Source organism: Meleagris gallopavo, chromosome 10 (assembly GCF_000146605.3).
Source record: "Meleagris gallopavo isolate NT-WF06-2002-E0010 breed Aviagen turkey brand Nicholas breeding stock chromosome 10, Turkey_5.1, whole genome shotgun sequence".
Lineage (NCBI taxonomy): Eukaryota > Metazoa > Chordata > Aves > Galliformes > Phasianidae > Meleagris > Meleagris gallopavo.
In genome coordinates this window covers 8,739,795-8,762,308 of record NC_015020.2, presented here as the reverse complement: position 1 = coordinate 8,762,308, position 22,514 = coordinate 8,739,795, and the positions used below count along the sequence as shown (strand labels likewise).

General features: G+C 37.4%; 2 protein-coding genes across 2 annotated transcripts in view; one reads left to right on the top strand and one right to left on the bottom strand.

Annotated features, from left to right (window-relative positions):
* The window catches only part of LOC104909314 (DENN domain-containing protein 1B-like), a 32,450-nt gene extending 11,841 nt beyond the window's left edge, over nucleotides 1-20,609 (top strand). Inside the window, exons 6-8 of the mRNA XM_031554784.1 lie at nucleotides 11,093-11,175; nucleotides 11,863-12,079; nucleotides 13,207-20,609. Coding sequence (XP_031410644.1) covers nucleotides 11,093-11,175; nucleotides 11,863-12,079; nucleotides 13,207-13,755 — 849 coding nt within the window. The 3' untranslated portion in view covers nucleotides 13,756-20,609. The remainder of the gene's footprint in view (nucleotides 1-11,092; nucleotides 11,176-11,862; nucleotides 12,080-13,206) is intronic.
* Nucleotides 1-22,514, bottom strand: part of LOC100542177 (crumbs cell polarity complex component 1) — a 111,062-nt gene that overhangs the window by 46,089 nt on the left and 42,459 nt on the right. The gene's annotated exons all lie outside the window — the stretch shown is intronic.

The window sequence follows — 22,514 nt, the reverse complement described above, 5'->3', positions numbered from 1 at the left end:
GAGCATGCTCGTGTGTGCCTTCGTGCACGCGTGCGCACATACACACAATTAATCTTTGCCTAGGATGAATTGTTCTATCTCTGTAATATTCATTTGAGCTTACTCTTGCTTAGGTTAGCTGTTCTACACTTTTCTACGTGTATGAGATTAACTGTATTGCAAGTCAACATTAACAGATGGATTGCCCTAAGCAAGGGAAAACCACAACAAAATCTAGGGAAAGTGGAGGGTTGAAGCTTTTTATTGTTAAGCCTTATTAAAACCTTGGCATGTGCACCGCTGTTAACTGTTTCATGCCTTGATTGAATAAGTCTCTGTTTTATCTCCTACTTTAATTAGATATAAAAGGATATCTAAGAAATTACTGGCTATAAATTTTTAAAATAAAAATTAATGCAAGCATGAGATCTCTTCAACTCTGCTTGCAGCATCTTGCCGATGACATTGCTGAGTTCCTTTACCTATTGATGAGGGGGTATTACGGCGCTGATTCAGTTTTTGCATAATTTACTTTAATTCTGTTCCATTACATATGTGCAGGTAAAGCTGATTTCTGAGTAGACAAGGGCCTGTATGCAATGAGAGCGCTGCAGAATTGCTGAAAAATAAGTAAATAATTGAAAAGACAACATGCCTATTATGAGCCCAGAAGATCTATTTGATTTCATGAATGAAATCTTTGTAATTTTACTGTTTTATCAGGTGATAGGGTAGCTTATTAAAAACAGAACATTTGAGGATGTAAATAGTACTAACGTATTTAGTGGCTAATAAAATATCCTTGCAGGTTTGCAGAAAACCGAGTAAGAAGAAGGGGTTCATGGTATAATGAGTAAGTTAGCAATGCCCCCTTGTCTCTAAGGAAAGGTATGTAATACCTGGGCTGTTAGGCACGCACTGGCTTGCAGACGTAATGGAAACCTGGGCATTTGGGTTCGAAGTGTGGATTTACCAGGAATCCATGAGTGTCAGCACTACTTTGAATGCTCATATATTGAGAAGCCGAGAGAACGACTTCCCATGACTTTGCAAGATTTAAATGCAGTGTCTGAAAAAGTTTAAAAAAAAAAAAAACTTTTGCGTGAGGTAATAAAAGCCATGTAAGTCTGAACTTCTTTTTTAGTATTCCTGAGTAGAAGTAACTTTTTTTTTTTTAGCATATCACAAATGTAGCTTTTACAGCTTTATTGAAGTGTATTAGCTAGAAAGTACGTAATTCAGATTGGAGTAGGTACTTGGCTTTGGTGCAACAGAGACAGCGAGAGTCAGGGAGGAAGATGTGTTCAGAATAACCTCACCTTCAGGAGTGCTACATTTATCAATACCCCTACAATGACCAGGAAAATAAATGACATCATCGTTAGCTACCGAGGGCCTACAGTAAGTGATTACCCACCTAACCTGAAAAAAGATGGTGAGAGTGGGCTGTTCTGAGGAGTTGTTTTTTTTTCCCAAGAGCATAAAAGAGAAGAGAGAATGCTTGTGATAATGTGGTTCTGAATGTAGGTATTCTATATTAGGAGACTGAACGCTGAGAATGAACTTGAAAGAAAAAGAAAAAAAGAGGGAAAAAAGCCTCACAGATAACTCAATAATAATTTCAGAACGATAGTAGCTCTGACTACAGAACTTTGTCTTTATTTGTACTCTGTTAATGTGCTTGAGATTGGATCCATGCCTTATGTGCATGGAAAATACTGGTTTTATAGCTGGAGGTATCTTTACCTCTCATTGACTAAAATATTACAAATAGACAGATTTTATAATCAGTAACACGCATTTTTTAAAGGAAATTATGTTTTGTTTCTGAGAAATAGGCTTTGGAATAAGCTTTGGTTGGTTAGTAAATTCCATTTCTTCAGCTAAAATGGCATAATTTAAAAGTGCTGTAAATATCATGAGCTTTCTTAACTTGGTCAACAATCTTTTGTCTTGGTGTGTCAAATAAGATCTTTTTATTCTGTGAAACAGATTTCCTTTTAATTAAAAATGAAAACCTAGGCAGCAAAAATTCAAATTGTGGATTACAAGAGTGCCCTCTCGTGGCTCCAAGGGTGTATCCTTTGCCATGTAAAAGCCTTGCTTTTTGTGGCAGCTGATCATTTAGAAATCAAGCACCATTTCCTTGCATTATTATTATTATTATTAACTAGAATATTAGCAGGGTTTAATGTAACCTTAAGATTTAGGTGTTTCCATGTATTTTGCATTCCTTTTTTCATCAGGAATGCACAGCACCAAGCAGAGCTGCTGTCCCCACGTTGCTTGGAGCTTCACCTCACCAGCTGATAGCAGTCACTGCCTCTGCTGCGATGGTGGCTGATTTTCATTTAATCAGGGAACACATTTAAATAGATAAAAAAATAAAATAATATATATATATATATATATATATATATATACACACACACACACCTTTGTAAAATGTTTTTGGTGTTTTTATTAGTGAGAGTCCTGTTCTCTTCTGTGCCCACTCTCTTCTCTCCATGGGTTTCAGGCTGTTGCACCTCTCTGGCAGGATTCTGTCCATTGCTAACTCATGAAATGAAGTAATCCTTGCCTGTCCTTCTTTGGGTTTTTCAATGAACATTCAAGAAATCTCTCCACCAATTACCATGATATTTTTTTTCTTTTTTTTCTTTTTTTCTTTCTTTTTTTTTTTAGAAAAGGAAAGATAGTTTAATGGTCAGGAAATTGCTCTGGAATTTTTTGTTGCCTGGTGGGACGTTTAATGGAACACTTAATTTTTCAGGGCAATATCACCAGTGCATCTAACTTTGATCTATCTAAGAGAGAAATTTAGGCAGTAAAAAGTTTGCAGATGCTTTTCCTGGCTATTAGATCTGACTACTAGAATTTACTTTGTCAGCAAACACAAGAGCGGCTTTTTCAAGGGCCTTCTGCAAACAAATGAAAGAATCTAAACGAAAAACGCTCTTTCACAAACAGGAGAGCTTATGGACATCTTAATGTGACAGTGCTATCTTCTGCTTAAATTACTGTTTCTTCTGTGCTCCTGAGGAGCAATCACAGGCAGCGTTCTGACCTACCCTGTCCAAAGCAGGAGGCCCAGGGGTCAGTCCACCTATTTTCCTTCCAGACTGCTTTTGCTTCCTGGCCTGAAAGTTCGGAGAGCACAACCTTGTATCTACAGCTTCAGCTCTGTCACTGACTGTTCCCTAACCTTTTCTTTCTCTCTCTAATCCTGTAACTGAGTGGGGGAAAAAAATGAATCAAGAAGTTCAATTGAAAGTTTGCCCTGGGGGCTGAAGGAGGGAGAAGTAGAAGAATCAGAAAAAGCCTCTCCTGCAGTGATCTCAGTGTCCCTGAATGTGAGAGTCAGGATTCAACCCAGATAATTTTAGACACTTCACTGAAATGTCAAAGTTACTTGCAGTGGTATCTTGTGCTTTTTCCACAGTAAGTGGAGTAAGAGAGGCATGGCCAAAGGGCAATTCAGCCCACCTAGGATTGAGATTACATCCCAGTAATTCCGCTTTCCTGCTGCTTGTTGTGTAATTTAGGTGTGAGGGCAGCTGGAATTAGTGCAGGTACCCAACTCAGAGTGCCATCCATGTTCCTAGGTGCCTTGTAAAGACCCTTTGTGTCAAACAGAATAGCCTTACTGGTGCCAGGCGGGTGGACTCCTCTAACTGCCTTGTTCTTCTGGTTGGGAGCCTTGGGCAGAAATGTATTTGGAGTCAATCTTTCTGTTTTAGGGCACAATCGCTTTTCTTTGTGACTGTGTACTTAAATGTGACTGGTATCTATTGGCTCTACAGTTGTCCGGAGGTTTGATGGACAGAGTTCAGTGCTGCTCAGGTTTTACGTAATTTTTTTTGTAATATTTTTTGTAATAGGCTTCCTATTAAATTTTGAGATCTAAAAACATGACTTTTGTGTTGAGAGTCACACCTGCTTAATGCATTTTACCTCCAGTCACTTCTATTATTCTCTTAACATGTTTGTGCTTTTGATAATTTGTCCTCTGAGAAAAGTTGTGTGTGATCTGCCATGATTAATTCCAGGAGGGATTTTGCCATGTGATAGTTCTGCTGATGCAAGAAAGAATATGTCATTTTTTTTAACTAAAAGATTGGCTTAGCCAGTAATCTTTGTTTTACCTGCATAAGAATGATATTAAGTAGATAACATATTCCAACCAACGTGAACCATGTTTGCAACTCTTCTGAATCACTGAAGCTACACTCTGTGTTACATTCTGGTCTATGGGCTTTCATGCTTCCTCAGAAGCACGCTCTCTTTCCTGCCTTCCTACATAGGGATATGGAATAATTTTTCCTTTCTGTTGTGTGCTCCCCTCATCTTTTTACTGCTCTGTGCTCCATCCTGCTGCTTCCCTTTGGTCAAATAATTGAATATTGTTACTAACAATCAAGGAACAAAATAAGTGGAATTTTTTTTGTTAGTTTTTGTAACTGAAAATTCTGCCAGGTAAATCTCATTCATAAAATCGCTCACAAAAGAACCCCCACCAAACCAGAAAGAATTCTTGTTGATAAAATAGCTGCTGCCTTTAGTTGTTGCAAATAGCACTGGCAATCTCAGATGTCCAATTTTAAAAGGCTAATGCTTTTCCTTGCTGCCAACAGAAGTTCAGGCAGGCCACCTTCCTTTGCTGCGCTCTGTGCACCCAGATACCAAAGTGTGTCAGCTGCAAGTGACCAGTTCCACTAAGAATGGCCTCTGTGCCACAGAGAGGAATGAGAGTGAGCTGGCTGTGCAGGGCAATACCAGCTGTGGGCAGCTTGGGGCCACAGTTGGTGCATAAGGGTGGTAGATGTCATGGGCTTCCCAAAAGAAACCACTCCGATTCATCAAAGAAAAGGAGACTTCTTATTTGGAAGACAAACAATTGTGTCTGAGAAAAGTGAGCAGAAGTGTATTTATCTGTAAAAATGCAAAGCAGTATTGTAAAATCCTCAAATAATATCTGTGTTCAGTAGTATGAATGTAGAAAGCTTAGAGTTTGTTAATTTGTCAAGGTCCTAATTTGGAACAGAAATAATAAGAATGTGCTTTCCATGACCATCTCTCTCAAGAGATGTCATTGCTGTGACGAATCCTGCCTCAGCACTGATATTCATGTTCAGGTTGCCTTTGTCTTTAAACATACTTCGGGGACTTTCCTGCTGTGGCGGACTCTTTATTGCCAGAGAAAGGATTTCTTTTTCTCATTGGGGACCTACTTTGTTGATCTCTTTTTTTCTGTGCCATTTCAATTATCAGGATCTCAGAATCAAGGACACTGTTGTCTCATGGCATACAGTTGTGTGTTTTCCAGCCACTTCATGATCTTTCAGATGCATTATCTGTGCATCTCGATATGTTAAAGCAGGAAAGATGAAGCTGTTTCTGTATTGCATTAATAGTCTGTAAAACTACCCTTTAGTCCCATGTAATACTACTACCTCTACTAATAAGAGGAAATTTGGCATCTTAGATGGTATCCATTTAGTTTATGTTCAGGGCAACTTCTATGATATCACATAACGTGGCATCACTATGTTATCTTACTTTATATGGGTAAAAGCATGCAAGGAATTTTTGAAGAGACCACTTCTAGAAATTCACCTGGAATTTTATTTCGCATCCATCTTGGTCTGGTGCTGGTGTAGCTAATTGGTATTCCAAGCACTACTTTCAGCTTGTCGGCGGTTATTTGTACCATACCCTTGAAAAAGGAAAGGCAACTAGGGAGAGAAAGTTTAGTAACTGTACTTATGTTTTATCTCTGTTCTTCCCCTTTTCCCTACCAGTCCTGGCTCTTGTAGAGTGCAAGGTTAAGTACGCTTCCTTTGATTTCATTACCCATTGCCTCAGTTCTCAGTCTTTAACTGGAAAGAAGTGGGTTGTGGTTAACTGGGAAGTTGGTCAGGGTCTGGTCTTTTGCTTCCCTACTGGAGGTGAAACTCTAATTGCTTCTGTTATTGTGTCATAGAGGATAGGTGAAATAGAAAACTGAAGCAGAAGTAATAGTGGATTTCTGTTTATTTTACTTTCTCATACTGAATGAATTATCTTAAAATTATTAAGAAAAAGCAAACAGTACTTCATGTATTTGACGTGTAGTAGATATTTTTCTTTACTTGAAATTCTACACGTGCTGATATATTGAGCAGGCAGTAAATGTGAAGTTATATATGTGCTGCCATTACTCAAAAGATTATTTGTTTCTTACGTCGAGGACAATTAATGGCAGCAGCCTGCTTAAACTTCCTGCCTCGCTGCTGATCAATAAGCCCTCGTTCCAGAAATTTGTGTTTCTGAAAGGTCTGGTATTAAATAAAAAACTGGCATTTCAAAGATTGACTTTCATGCCCAATCAAAAATTTAACCATCTTAAATTTAAATCCTTTAGCATTCCTGTATTTTGTCTGCTTTTTTATGCCAAAGTGGTACGTTTTGTGAGGCTACCAGCAAGCAGAATAGAACCGTGTAAGGACCCCTTCTCACTTGTTTGATTCTATCCACATTTATCCTGTCATCACCTTTTTCTGGTTTCAGTGATCAGCATTTGCTGCAGTTGTATAGGTAACAAACCACTTGTGGAAAGAGATTTTGAAGTCAGAAGTCAGGCAGAAACCAAAGGTTTGAATCTTTAGCCAAATGCATCCCCTTTATTATTGAAAGAATATATTTGGGATTAAAGGCAATTGCTTGCAGCCAGTGAAAAACGGAATGTATGGCAACAACATTCCACTGTCCATAGTCTGGAGCTTATCAGCTGCAGTCGTATGCTGCCACCAGAATGAATGAATGCAACTTCCAAACATAACTAGTAAAAACCATCGCTCTCCATGGAGCTGGGTTGTCTGAACATAATCTCGCACTGACTGTGGTTGATCCTTTGCTGTATTTTGCATGCAGGCTTGGGAGATAGTCCAACAGTGGTTTGTGGTGAGTGCAAGCTTGTTGTGTGATAAACAGCATGGTATGTGTTGAACTCTGCTATATTCTTAGAAAGGTGAGAGATGGGTTTTTGTGGTGCAGGGTGCTTGAAGATGGAAAAATATAAAACTCTAAGGCTGAATCTTAGCTAATATTTATATATAAGGTAGATGTATTAAATAATACACTTATTACGTTAGCAGAACTAGTTGAAATAAGAGAAATAGTTGAGTAGTTCTTAAGAAATTTGTTTCTTCAGTTGGTAGAAAAAACATGACAGCAGTCTATTAAGACTTTATAAAGTTCTGGTGCAGCAAGAAAGGAGTGTTACAATATCATTTCTTGCAGTAATAAATTTAAATGGTCTGGTTGTTATTAGAATGCTGATCAGGAAGGAAACAGAAGTCTGTCCTTTTTTCATAAAATGGTATAAAAAAGGTTACACACTTCAAAATGCAGAAAAGACAAATTAAAAGCTTAAATAACTGCAAACAGCAGGGTACGTCAGTAATGGAAGGACTTCTTAAATGACTTTGACAGCTTTTGCAGGTGCACGTACTATGTCACTTTACCTAGTGGAGCACTGAAAAAGATTTATGGTTCTCCTTTTGCAATTTATTAAGAGTTTCTTTTTTTCTTTTTCTTTCTTTGCAAAAGAGTCTGGACATACCCCTCCCTTGCAGTAGTTTTTATTGCAGCTCCTAGAGGAAAGTCACTTATTCAAAAACATGTGTTGCTTGTTGTCTCAGTGGCCAGCTTGCAGAGCTGTAAACTCTGGAGAATGTTGTTATTTACAGACAGATATTTGCCTTTTTTTCTCCTTTTACATTTTCTTTTCCGTATAGGGATCTGATCTAATTTGGATTAATCTTGAATATTTTTCTTGTATGAAGCCTAAACATCTAATTTGATAGCAAAAATCTTTTCAGAGTCTGACCATCCGGAGCTAGAAATTTTCTAGTTGTTTTTTTTTAAAGGTTTGTTGATGTGTGCTACGTTACACTCTTCATATACGATATTCTTGCTTTCATTAATTTGCTTCTGTAATACTACCCGAAGGTGCCCCAAGGGGCCAAATATGTGTAACTGCTATGTCTGTGCTGTTTGCTGGTTTTCAGTAATTTCATTCAGTTCCTGTTTTTCAAAGACACAACTTTTTTTATTATTAAACTTGCAGACTATGCTCTTTGAAAAATTACTTCCTACGTTGGCAAATCATGGAGTTATCTTGTGGGAATTTATTCAATTGACAGAGTTAACCCATTTGAGAATAAACGAGGGTTTGGTTTGGTTTTCAGAAAATTCTCAGTGTTTTTAAAGACTCTTCCTTTCTGAAAAATCTTGTCTTTATGTTAATAGAGGTAAAAGATGGCAGCATCTAATTCTGATGCAAATTTCAAGTAAAAGAGGGTTTTGCCCTCCAAAAGTCAGTTCCAGGGTTAGAGCTTTAATGTAAGTGAATGTCACGTCAGTCAGAATTTTCCAGACCAGGTAGTGAATTTCCAGTCTTACAGAAGTAAACTATTTTAATTGCCTCAGTGAAGACAAACTCTAAAATTTAAATCAGTGAGGTAGCCAATTAACAGTATCAATTAAGGCAAAGTAGTTAACCTTCCTTGTAGTTATTTGCAGTGGTGTGATTGATTTCAGTAATGATGGGAATAATTCAAAGAACTCTCAGAGCCTGGAAATAACTTGAATTTACAAAGGAAATTTAATTGACCACTGCTAATGAAAGGAATAGATAAAATACTTCTATTTAGCATGGTGCAGTACAACTGCAGGTAATACCCTGGTGTATAGCCACCGAAAGACCAGTGGGCCATCTTTTAGCAATTTGCTTTCTTGACAATCCATGCTGTATTTAACAGATCTTGTCTGCATTCATTAAGTGTCTTTTTTCTATTTCGATTTTCTATTTCTGATTGTTTTATTACATATTTTGATTCTTTGCATTAAAATAATTATAGTAAAACCATTCCTGCTCAAAGTTTTTAAATTATTCCTATTTCTGTCGTACTAACGAATAATAAAGTCAGATAAGTTATATCTTATGATGACTCACCTATTCAAAGCTGTTTTATCTGGTTTATCTGTAATATTTCCTAAACCTTCCCAGTTTTATATTTAATAAGTAGTGCTTCAGAAAATGATCCAAACATCTTAATATTGCATTTGGGCTCTATTCGTTTGTTCTGCTAAGCTAAGTCAAACGAGAGAGTATGTTCTGTAAGGTGTTTATCAGTAAAATATGCAGGTCACTCTGAGAGTAACGCCTCCTATTTATTTCCATGGAAACTACAATGGATACAAAGAACACAATAGCACTGTCTGATAGAGCAAATTCTCAGCTACAAAATGATTTTTCAACATAGTCACCGCCAGAAGCTGTGCGTTTTCACCAGTAGTTAACAAGAGTCTGCATGCCGCACACATAACAATCTACACCAGAGGAGATGATCCACTGTCACAGTACTCTAACTGCGCTTACATCCACTTTGTTTGGTCTCTATCAACATTCAGAAAGCATTGATGAATGTCAATGGGTGCCTTTTTTTCAGTGACACAGCTTTGCATCATATGTGCTTCCATGTCAGACTCCATTTTGTCAGACAGTCCCTCTGCTGCCATCTGTCACGTGGCAACAAAACCTGGTGGAATATTGGCAGGAAGGTTCAGCCTCTACTGCCACACTACAAACATCCATCCCTAATGTCGTGAGCCGCCATAATAAAATAGAAGGCATTAGTCCTTGTACATTAGAAATATTAATATCATGTTTGTTTCTCTGTGTTCCATCTTATATCTTTCGCTCAGCGTGAAGCTTAGTTTGGTTTTTTTCCTTGTTTTTAATGCTGTATTATTATTTTTTTATCAGCTGTTACTTGGTTTATCACATTAAGAGCCACATTTTTTCTTTGTGGACAAAAAAGTATAGGAAGTGCTTAGTCTCTTGTTGGACAAGAGAAAATATGTGTCAGACTATAAAGAATATACATTGAGTCATTCCTGTTAATCATGGAGGGAAAAAAAAGGATAGTGTGTATTTTGGTACGTGTAGAACACTGAGAACGTCTGTAATAGGTGACATATTGAAATCCTCACAATACAAGATCTCTGAGCTCCTTGCCTGAAATTAAGGCCATATTTCCTCCCTACCAGGGGCTTGCAGACATTTGGTGAACTGTATGATGAGATGTGGGCAGTAGCATTTCTTTATACTTGTGTATGATTTTCTTTAAAGTTAGCTAACACTGTTTTGCCTTTGCACAAATTCCATCCATGTGTCTTTAAATTATGGCCTTACAATGCTTGGAATCACTTCTGTGGATGGATTGTCCGCACAGTTAATTTTTTGTGGGTTTTGATATGAAATGATTGCAAGAGATGCACAAGCTTTCCGACTATCACTTGTGTTTCACAAATTTCTAACTTAAACATTCTGGTCAAGATAGGGATTTTTTTCCAAGTGTAGTAAGAAACTTCAGCCTGGTTATGTTTGCTAAATAGGAATGTGATTAAACAAGTTACTCAGTATGATAATGTGTGAATTTACAGCAAACTACTCTGTACAGGCTTCTAATAGGATGCTCTGAGTGTACACTAAGTAACTGTAATTTAAAATAAAGTATCTTGCATGAAGGCATTCTTGGTGCACAGCTTTCAAGCTAACATACTCTATCCTTCTGTTTAACACTCAAATATAAGTACAATTGTGTAAAGAGACTCTAGGCTTCTTGCCGCTTCAAAAATCCATTCTTCTTCATGCTCAATAGACCACATTAATTTCAGAACTTTGCAAATATTTCTGTCAGAAAACAGTAAATCACAGTGCTTTGTCCTTAAGAGAAATGATAGGTAGTAGGCTTGAGTGATGCGTTACATTGTATAGGCAGCCTTCTGCTAATCAAGGCTTTGCATAAATAATAATGCACTCCACAGACCATGAGGAAAAATGTTTTTCTAGCTCTTTAGCCAATTACATCCGTGAATTTTGAGTTCTCTTATAACAGCTTCTAGAAAACTGAGTCAATATGTGCCTTTCCTCATTGGGGCCTTTGAAAGTCTTTAATGAGTGTGGTAGCAGTTAGATTCCAAATAATGCTGACATGCATTTGGGTTTTGTTTTCTTTGTTTAAAATAGACAAGAAGTATGTAATATTAATTTTATATCCTCCAGACACGTTTCAACCAGCACCTCAATAACCAGGATTTTACCTTGGATGAAGATGATGATGATGAAGAAATAGAGAGAACAAGCAAGTAAGAGGCCCGTTGGGATATGTGTGTATGTATGGTGATTAGGAGAGTTTGATATAATCCTGAATCTTTACAGGTCAGGATACAAAGAAGACCTCAGCTAACCTGATCCTTGAGTTTTTTGGCCATGGAAAGAACTTTTTTAGAAGTATAGACAACACTAGGGAAAGACTGCAGCAGTGTGGAGGTCAGAAGTAAGGTTACTGCAGTGAGTGAAAGAGAAAATAAGAGGCAAAAACACCATTTGCAATTGCAGATAGCAGATTTACCCAAGTAATGCTTAGGTGATAGAAGAAGAGTTGCAGTATGAGAGCCTTGCCATTAGAACAAAAGATGTGGCTAGTTGAGCTGGAGAGAGGTGTAGCAATTCTTACCTAAATATAAGGTATAGACAAGGCAAAAGTGGAGCCAAATTTGGAATAACTATCAAATTCCAGGGAAGGTTTGGGATATCATGTTAAGGATAACTTAATAATTGTAGTGGTTAAGGAAGAGCAAAGAGACTGAAGAATCACCAAATGGCCACTGCTTCTATGTAGATTTATCTTTAGGTAAGGTTGTTGATCTAGAAGAAAAGTGGGGCTTATATTCATTTTAAGTGTTTGAATGTATATTGGTACTTACTTTCAGGAGTGTCTGTAATAACATAGTTTTTGTGCTCCCAACTGATGCAAAAGATTTTGTCTTTAGGTTATCATCAGAAGACAGTGAAGAAGCTTCTGCTTGCTTTTATGATAGTGATGATTCTGGGGACACTGGAATAATTTCACAGCAACAAGGAGAAATGGACTTGCTTGGGGAGATTTTGGACACGCTGAGCACACACAGTTCAGATCAAGGAAAGCTTTCAGGAGCAAAGAGCCTGGACTTCTTTAGGTCGATGGATGACATTGATTACAAGACTACGGTTAGTCTCAAGGTTTCACTTGAAAAATAACCACAATCGTTTATACTGGAATCCTGCACTACTGAAATCAACAACGTGCAGACCAGTCACTGCTGAATTGTCCTTAGAATTGCTAGCATGTCATTCTGCTGCTGCAAAACAGCACACCCATGCCGGCAGCTTTGTGATGAATTTTTATGAGTCAAGATATTGGTTACACTTTTGTTCAGTTTACCAAGTCATCTGGGAAACATTTTTTTTCCTCTTTTAACAGTAACCGCATACAAAACTGTGAATAATGTAATAATTTACTTAATCAGATAATTTAGTATTGTATTTAAGACCAATCTTAAATTCCCAGAGCTAGTTTTAATCTATGTTATGCGGTTTAGAAGGAATTTCCATTTTCACATTGCATCATTAAATTAGTCATATTGATACGAAGCATTTCCATCAGAAGTCCTGGAATCCACAAGCAAACCGCTTTATGGGTCAGAGCTCTTGCCTACAACTTTATAAACCCTTCCCAACTCACTGCCATGTTGTTAGCTGAAAAAATACTGGTGTTTTGGAATTCTGGCTTATATCAGCTGTCCAACATTTATTTTTGCTGAAAGGAATCTGATAGTCAGAGATTTGTCACTGAAACAACAAATTCTGACAAATGTTTAAAAAGCTTGTAAAATTTGATATTATGAATGTCACGCAGGGGTCACATTAATAAAATGCCCATTTTTGTTTGTTTAGCTAAAAGTTGGTATAATTAATTACTGAAGCAAAGAGGAAATACCATCTGGTTTTAGTTTTAGTCTAGCTCCTTCTCATATTTATGGTACAAACCAGCTAAGTGTCTTTGTTCACTGTCAAAACTGCTTGTGTAGAGACTGAACGGGCAGGGGATGCGGAATCTTTGTACAAAAGGTGATCCCTTGGATGAAAGACAGTATTCTGGAAGGAGAGCTTAAAAAAATAAAAAAACAACAAACCACAACCTTGCTCTTACGTTGTTTCTGGAATTGTTGCTTTGTAACACTGAAACCTGAAGGCAATCCATGATTTAGGAGCCCACGAAATCCATTACAGTATTTCTGTTTTAAAAGTGTTAGTGTTTCTTGTGACATAAAATATAAACACATTCTTTTTTTCAGAACAAGTCCAATGCACCTAGTGAGAGCAACCTTACCCTGCTGTGCAGCAGCGCTAATGACCAAGCAGACTGGAATCTCGGTCAGGATGACAGTATCCTCCATGGGAAACAACTCCCTCCATCTCCGAGAAAACAAGTTTCTTCTGGTGGCCATAGAGAGTCACTCTCAAACCTGAAAGAGGAAAACAGTGAGAAAACCTTTGTTACTGACAAGATGGACACCACTAGTGGCTGTATAGCATCCCCATCTCCAGTACGATCAAGTGACCATTTTGCTTCTCTAGAAAGTTTCAAAGTGGGCTATAAGTATGCGAAGCAGAATGAAACACTAAGCAATACCTCAGAAGATCCACTCCCAGCAAATCTTGCTCAACATCCATCCATTCTCGTCCCTTGGGAGAAAGACAGGAAGGAAGGAAGTGAAACTCCAGATGAGGGAGGGCTTCTTCAGGAAGTGGTATCTTTATGTAAGCTGAGTTCTGCTTTTCATTATGGTTTAAATATTTCAAAGGATAGCTTATCCAGCAGTAGCAGTGGAAATAAAACATAAGAGAACTACAAGAAGAGAAACTTTACTCCCATCAGAAGTTTAAAGGGAGACTACTCAGGACTCCATATAACGTGATAACCAAAATCTGAAAAAGGAATAAGAGATTTTCAATTATAAAAACCAATTCTCTTCAATTCAGTACGCATCTTCTGCCATTCGGACATTTGCTTCTATGTTTACCCAGTTCTTTTGTTGGCTGTAGTTATGTCCACAAAATGGAACTAAAAATATAAATGCACTCTTAAATCAGGTACTAGTTAGTCTCTGTGCTACAAATACAGCAGGTGTATGGTGCTTCCTAGCGTTTACTTCCTCTAAGCAGCAGGAAAGTTATCACCTAATAGGTGACCAGGTTTTGAAGGTACTGTATTAATCCCATTAAGCAGGAAACGAACCAAACAATCTAGATTTGTCTGAAATGTACAAATGTTAATACTTTTAGTGAATGATAATTGCCTTAATCTTTTGAGAAGGGGTTTAACTATCTTAGAAGATGAATGCAAATGTTCAAAACAGCAATAATGATACTCCATGACAAGAATTTTCTTCAGTAAGGAGGGGGAAAAGGAAGGATTTTTTTAGATTGAGGAATCACTTGTGACTATAACTTGGAACTTACTGCAAACTTAAACTGTGGCTCTGTCTTCCAGATTTCAAAAAGGTAGCATGTGCTTTTCTCTTTTCTGTAAAGTACATGAAGTGCTGAATTATTATAACGTGAAGTTTATTAACTTCTGTTTACAACTAAGACACTTTAAAGGCATGTTATCCAGTTTCCCTACGTAGACTATTTCATCTACAAATTTTCAGAAAGGAAAGTGTAAGTGGAATTGATAGATTCCTTTATTATTATTATTTTCTATAATCTATTACTATTTGGAAACTAATTTGTGCCTCTTCTGCAATGTTTTCTTTTGATTCTTAGTATTTTTTGAAAGTAGTTCGAGTTGCTGTTACTTGGAAGTCATATTTAGTTAAATTATTAAATAGTCATCACTGGGAATGTCATGTAACACTAGAAAATTAAAATTGCTGATTCAGCACAAGACAGCTTATACCCAACTCTCATCTTAGCCATTTTCAACACCTAAAAATCTTTTTAACAAACTTTGTAAAAGAGAACAAATGGTGTACTGTACACTGTATTTAGAACAAGCATTTGTCTTCCTCTGGCAGCATTCCTGAAGAATATTTACATATTTAAAGTCCAAAAATTATTCCTGCTATATGGGGCAACTCTCATTTTCATTTTCCTTTTTTTTTTAATTCCCCACTTTTCTTTCTCCACCTCTCCATCTTACCATACGTGCATTCTTTTTTCCAAGATAACTCAGCATAGGAAAGGTGTGAAATCAAGTTTCAGTAGATTACCATTGTCAGCTTTGAAGGATATTTGTGATGCAGTTAGCAGAAGTAACACGTGGGTTTTAAAATGAACCATGCCTGAGACGAATGTTCTCCTGCTCTTCTAAACTGGTGCCAGAAATGTTTTTTCTTTCTCATTTTGGCACGAATGTTTAGTCATAGCCTCGGCGTAGGCCTGAGTGAGCAACTTAATGAGGTCAGGAGTTGGATCAGATTGCGCTTTAATATCTTTCTAGTAGTTTGTAGCAAAATTTAATATCAGTCTCCATGCTGAGATTTATGAATGAATTTTCCTTCTAGCCAGCACAAATGGAAAGGGTTTTCTTGACTGCTTTATTGCAAGGCAGCTGACCTAAGGGAATGGATTGATATCATTAGACAGGCAACGTTTGATGCTTTACTGAGGAGCTGCAAAGGCATCTCTGCATAAAGCTTTAAAGCAAAAGTTTCAGTGATGTGTCCCAAAATTTTGGTTCATTTGGGGAGAAGGGGAGACTCAGTACTTGTCGTTGAGGATAAGGCTCTAGATACAATCAGTGCAAGGGAGGTAAAAGGTTGTAAAAGTGGAAATCTTAGGGAAACGTCTGCGTCTGATTAGAGCATGAGCATTCCTAAAGGCATCTGCAATATGTATTGCTGAAGAATCTCAGTGTTTCTGAGTTAGAGGTTTGATGTGCTGAGCTCTGTGCTCTGTCCTTTGGTTTACAGTAATGTGTAACAACATGCTGTATAAACTGGAAGTAGATTTTTAAAATTCATGTAAAAATGTTATTTGGAAAAAAATTTTGCACAATCAAAAGGAGCTAAGATTTTAAATATTTTTTGTTGTAACCTTTTCAGGAGGGTCAGAGTATTTGACTCAGGTTCTATTCAGAGGAAAACGGCAGGAAAACTTGATAGACGCTTGTTGGGAGGTGATATTAATGACACAGTAGAGGACATTGTTCTTTGCTAGTACTAAAGATTGTCCAAATGTAGTGCTTCTAAGTGCATCTACGGGAAGACAGCTGATGCAAAGGTCTGTGTTCTTGTAGAACTTCTCACTTGTTCTCATCCACGTCCTTGCAATTTTCAAAGTTTGCCTTTTGCATCCAGTGCAGCGCTTCTGTCCATACTTCTAAGATGATCTTGTTATCTTTGTTTATCAAAGATAATATTGATGCCTTATGAAGGAAAATTGAACAATTTCAGAACTTCTGGCCATTGTTCCTTTCAAATCAATCAAACACGCAAGTCCAGGAATGCTGCCAGAAAATGGTTTTCAAAAATGTCTATCTGATAGAATAAATCCTGCTGACTTTACATGAGAGTTAGGCACTGAACTCCTATTATCACATAGATTGTCCCATTCTCACCTTTGTGGAAAAAATGTGGAAGCCATATGAGGCTGGTAATATTCACATAGTTATTATAAGGAAAGTAAAATTGAAAACTTGCTAGTGGATCAAGATTGATACATCACAGTAATAATAATTCACTGTTACATTGAGTGAAAAAACGAACTAAAAAGAAATAAACAGCTGAATTAAAATAGATAGGAGATAAAATTTGACTTAGAATTATTTTTTATTTCAGTTGCCATCAAAATGTTTCTGCTTTCTTTCCTTACTCTTTATAAAGCTTGTGGAGTGCTTATAGTCACTAAGCAGTATGCCTTTTTGGTTTTGAACCTTGTATATATTCAAGAATCTCAGTCTTATATCTACATTGAATTTAACTGTAGGCACCTTCTTAGATGTGTAACGTTACGGAATCTTTTCCACTTACTATCAGTGATCTTTTAAAAAGGCTAGTATTTGTGCCTTATTGAAATGTCATTACCAGTTACCAAATAGACACAAGTCCAAAATAATATTTTTGATTCAACACTCTCTCCTCTGTCCTTGTGCTAATATAAAACCGTCTATTGGCTACATATGCAGTATTTTTATTATCACATTGAGTTCTATATTTAGATAAATCGTTCAGGTCCAGTACTTTTTACAAGTTTTAGACTTGTATGCTTCTTATTTGTGGAAATTATTCTAATGTCATTGAAAATCATCAGTGTTCCTCACCAGCTGCTGGTGAGAATTGAATTCTGTTTGGTCAGAGCTCCTGTGGTGGTTGTCAGAGTCCTCTTTTTTCCTAACACATCAAGATCTCAAAAAGCTTCCCATTCCTCGTGTTGTAGGGAGATATCAGGTTATTTGGTTAAGCTTTGTAGTCTGTTCTTACGCTTGGGAACAAATTTCTGACCTAAACAGACAGTTCATTTAACATAGATGTCTGCCTGAAATGAACTGTATTGTTTTGAGGGAAAAAGAAAATGCAGTAGAAAGAGATTGCTGAATTGTTCCGATGAGATAGTGAAGCAAAGCCTGGGAGTCCCCATGAGGGACTTTATGGAAATACAGATTTCAGAATCCAGTTGTAGTGATTCCAACCGAATCATACAGGCAAAAATAGTACTGCCTATGGGATAAATCCCCTCTGGGATTCTTGGAATGGGTAATATGTTGTCCCAGTCAAAGCCTTCCCATCCATGCATATAGCATTGCAACGCTGTGGAAAACAGCACGGATATTCAGGGAAGAACAGTACTGTGGGCACTAAGGTGATCCTTGCCTATCCTCTAAGCATGCAGAGGGAAGGCAGTGGTGTGCTCTCCCATCCCACATATTTGGAGATCACGAGGCTCCTAAAAACTAGACTTGTTTTGAGGAAAAAATGTTGTTGTAGAAGTTCTCATATAACGTTTTGACTGAAATCATCATTGTCATTTAGCATTTCATTGGTAGTGCTGCTGTTTGGTGGAAGCTGGGGTCCTCAGAAGTCCCGTCTGTAGCTGAAGTCTCTCTCAGGCATGGTAACGCAGACTTCAGATGGAGCTTCAGACACGCTGGGAGCTTCTGAAAATCTCACCTAGTCTGTTAGAGAAATGTTTTAGATCTCAAACATCTGTTCTAGATGTCTTTTTGGATTTTAGAATGAGCGTGTTACAACTTTATGTTCTTGTAAACTGTGTAAAATTTTAGGCAAAAGAAAGCTAAGCCAGGTTTTTAAAACAGCTTCCATTTTTTCACCTACAATCAGTCATATTCAGTCCTACAGAACAATCTTTCTTCGGTGCAACTGTCTAATCAAATTGCTAGGAGCATCTCAAAGCTTTTTTCTATGCATGTAATTTGAAGAAACATTTCATGCAATAAGCAAAGTGCCAGTGCGAGGTCCTTTTGCAAACGCACCCCTGTGAAATCCTGCCTGTGGTACCCTGCCTGGCAGAAAGCTTCTGAATTGCTGTCCTCCCCAACTGCGGGAGGGGCTGGGCTGCCCCTCGTTCCCAAGAGAGATGGTTTCTCATCTCTTGGTGCCAGGCCTCCCTCCAGGTGCTGTGACACTTCAGTCAGCTTGCTCCCAGCAGGCTAGAACTTCAGCCTAAATAACTGGGGCTACCAAAATTGGTGTCAGAGGTAAGCAGCTGCTTTATTGCAAAGCCCAGAGTGGTAAAAGCTGCCTGTTCCCACAGTGAATCTTTGAAGTGTGAATGTAGGAATGCACCAGCAAAACCAGCGTGGATGGATGTGTGACTTGTCTTCTGTAATGTTGTCTTTGCTGCTATTAGATGTGTGTCTGCCAAGTGTTGCTCACCTGCTAACAGAATCTGGGCTGGACAGAATATGTCCTTGTCCCCACCCCAAGGGTGTGGGCCATATCATGTTCTTCAGGGTGGATGAGAATACAGGAATGAAAAAGGGATGGTATTTATTTATGTGTAAAACTTTCCTTGATTTGCTTTGTAAAGTCTGTTTCACAGTTTCATCTGGTGGCCAGCTGAAAGTACTTAATTAAGGACTTTCCTGGAGGCTGCTAAACTTCCTCTAAATAGATTTCTGAAGGGTACATGGCCAGCATGGTGTGGAGGGCCGGGTAGTTGGCAGGGTTGCCATTTTCAGCTGAGTTGGAATAAGAAGCAGGTAACACAGCTGAAAGTTATCCTCATTTTTACTGTAGTAAAGGGTACTCAGATTCACTTATACTATTCCCTAGGTCAATACTAAAGATATTAGTATTTAGAATCCAGTGACAGTATTAGCATTTGAAAGTTGAGTTTGTTATGGTTCTATGTGAATTGACATTCTGTTAAAAATAAGGGAGCTACTTGGTTTCAGGGGGAATGTGTTGACTTTCAAATCTTCAGTGAATTTTGTGCAATATTTCTCCTTGTTTCAAAGTAATTTAGTAGTTTTGAATGTGCACATCTGCTTTTCAAGCAGGTCTTCGAAATTGTATTTTTAGAAAATGTGTAAAATTACATGTAGCACTGAAACATGGTTGTAAGATAAAAACATGAAGATATATTCTAATGAGGCAAATGTATATTTCCGATGACCAGGAATAATTATGGATGTCACATTCTACAGAAATAATAAAGCTTGAGCCAGTGTTTATATACAAGTGGGTAATCTTAAAGCTGTATGCACTTCAGCTGAGGTAGGATTAAATATTTGAATTTGTAATCCTTACTTATAATTTGATCACTTTTTCTTATCATTGTTACAAATAAACAAGGAGTTAGGTACTGCTTTTCATTAATACCAATGAGGGGACAGTTCAGGATGGTGACCTTATAGTTATTATGAATTTAGTTTGTGGCATCCCTAATTATCATAAGTCATTACTTAAAAGATCTTCTAATGTTGCCAGTATCCTTTTAATTTTCTGTAAATTAATATCTTTGTATACTGATGTACATTTTGTTTTAACCTTTAGTTTTCCCTGGAGAGCTTCTTTAAATTAATTTACTTGAACGAGGCAGTAAAGCACTGTGGAACAGCTAGTCTTGGTGCAGCTAATGCACAAGAGCATTGCATCTGTTACTTTATGGTTTTTGAGAAGGAAATTTAAAATGCCTAGATGTTTAGCAAACTGGTCGTTTGTGTTTATCTGCTTTTTTAAGACCTGTCTCAGTTATGATGAGAAATTCTCAGTGTGGAAAAAGACGTATATCCAATCACTTCTAATTTTTCCAGTGACTTCTAATTTTATGAGTGACTTTTGAAATCAATGTCCTTAAGTTTCTTAATACCTATAGAAAAGGTGTAAAATACAGTGCATTTTGAGGTTTTATTGACCATTTTAATGATTTTGCAGACATAAAGAAGCCTAACCAGCATTATGCTAACAGGTTTAGCATTTTAGTTATTCACTGGCTGTTAATACAACTGGAACCAAATCTAAAAATTTATTCCATGCTTTTGCACCCTCTGGACTACTGTTAAAAGTCATCTCAAGAATTGTATTTCAGACCTTAGACTACTCTTAGTAGTGCACTGTGTAATATGTAGGAAATGAGCTGTGAGTTTGTATGGTTTTGTTTAATTTGGAGGGGAGGGGGCGGGCATTTTCCAGGTTTATGATTGTCAGTAGAAGTTGTTGGTGAAGTCCACATTGCCATTAAGTGCCCAACACTGTATTATAAAATAAAACTTATCGATATTTAAACAACTTGGGTGATCTTGTTTGATGGATTGGCATCAATAGTGTTTTCATACTTTACACATATGTAGAATAGTAGAAAAGTACTTTATTTTATTGGAAGCTTTTATCCGTTATTTCAGTTTCTCAAAGACAGAGAAAACTGTGTATTCTAATTTTAAGTACAGTTTAGACAGTGTGAAAGTGAAATGCTGATGTCCTTTATAATTCTAACAGCAGTTCAGCATCCTTTAAAATTTGGTTAGGGATTCACTCTTCTGAATTAAGAGCAAGTCACATTCAAGGGCAAATTGATGTCTTGTGCAGAAAAACCATGGAGACTGTGATTTCAGTACTGATATACTCAATCCACAACTGATAAAAATACAAGTTACATTCATAGAAAACAATGAGGCTGTGATTTTAACACATGCTACCAGACCTGCACCAACTTCCTCTAGATAGCAGAGTGATGCAAGCTGTAATGGTAACGTAGGATTTGTGAAGCTAGGTAAAGCAAGGCACATCTTTCAGTCATTTCTTCATTTTCCCAGTAGGTGTGCCCACGTATTTGTTCAGCTCTGAAAGCAGATGGCTGAGGTAGGGAGCTTCTTCTCAAAGATCCAAATTACAAGCCAGTGGAGGAAGTTACAAAAAATTAAAGCCCTTAATTTTTCTAGAGAGAAACAAGCATGTGTGTGCATCACTGTTTTCAGATTAAGTTTACCCACTTTTTAAAGTCTGCTATCTCAGTGCTCTGAGAATGCATTTGCAGCTACCTTTCAATGGGAGTAATTAACAATTCTTCCAAAACTGAGCATTGCAAAGGATTGAAAAAAGAGCAGGTAATAAAACAAGCCAGTCTAAGTTGGGAAAGTTTACACAGATGATGCAGCAGGACTCTATTCCTGTCAGTAAAACTATACCAGATATCTGTCAATGAAAAATGAATTATTTCAGAGGTCTTTTTGTGTAAGTCACACACGATTACCCCGAGTATGAAAGTTGGCATAGTAAATTTGTGGCTTTTGGGGGAAAAATGCAGCTCCAAGTACTGTCACATTTGGGACTGGATTAAGAGAAGAAGTCATAAACAGCTCTCTCCTCTAGTGACTTCTCCAAAGGCAGCTTGATACATTTGTGCAGTAGAGCTGCTGCCATACCAGGATGATAGACAAAGCATTTCATTTTCTTTCCCAAACTCATTATGTGTTAGCTTTGTGTTCACAAAAGAAAAAGTAACTTTATCAAATTCATGAATTTAGATTTTTATTTGATGTGACAAGCGGTAACAACAACAAAACCTTTTCAATGCCTGAAGTTATGTTGTGAGTTCACTGGTATTCAGCTAAAGGAAAGTAGAGTCAGTCTGTAGATTTTCATCAATCAGAAAAGAACGCCAGCAGCTTCCTTCTTAAGCTTTAAAACCCAAATCCTGTTACAAATTCTATATGAAACATAAACAAGTACTTGTTCTTAGAGGAAAGTCTGGGAACTACGTTTGGAGAATGCTGTGGGCTGTATATCATTTCCTTTCCGTTGCTGCCTATCTCATGTTTCTTCTGGAAGTTGAAGGGCCAGAGTCCTGGCAGTGTACGTACTGCTTCTCTCATTTTCTTTTTCAAGTCTACCCACAGATAATTGTCACAAGTCTGGGACCAATGCAAGGGCAAAACCCAACAAACAATACTGAAAACCAAAGGGAAAACATGGGCTACAAAAACACCTACTGAACACTGGCTTTTTTTCCCTTCAGCTCAAAAAATTATCTATTTTTAGCTGTAAAGTCCAAACACTTGTCAACAGAAATTTGTTTTTCAGGTGCGCGCAGTTCCAGGAAGAGCTCAACTCATACACTCCCAAGGTGAGTGTTTTTATAGTGGCATTAAATAACCTCCTTTGGTTTGTCTTAATACATTTCCTGAATGATAAAGAGG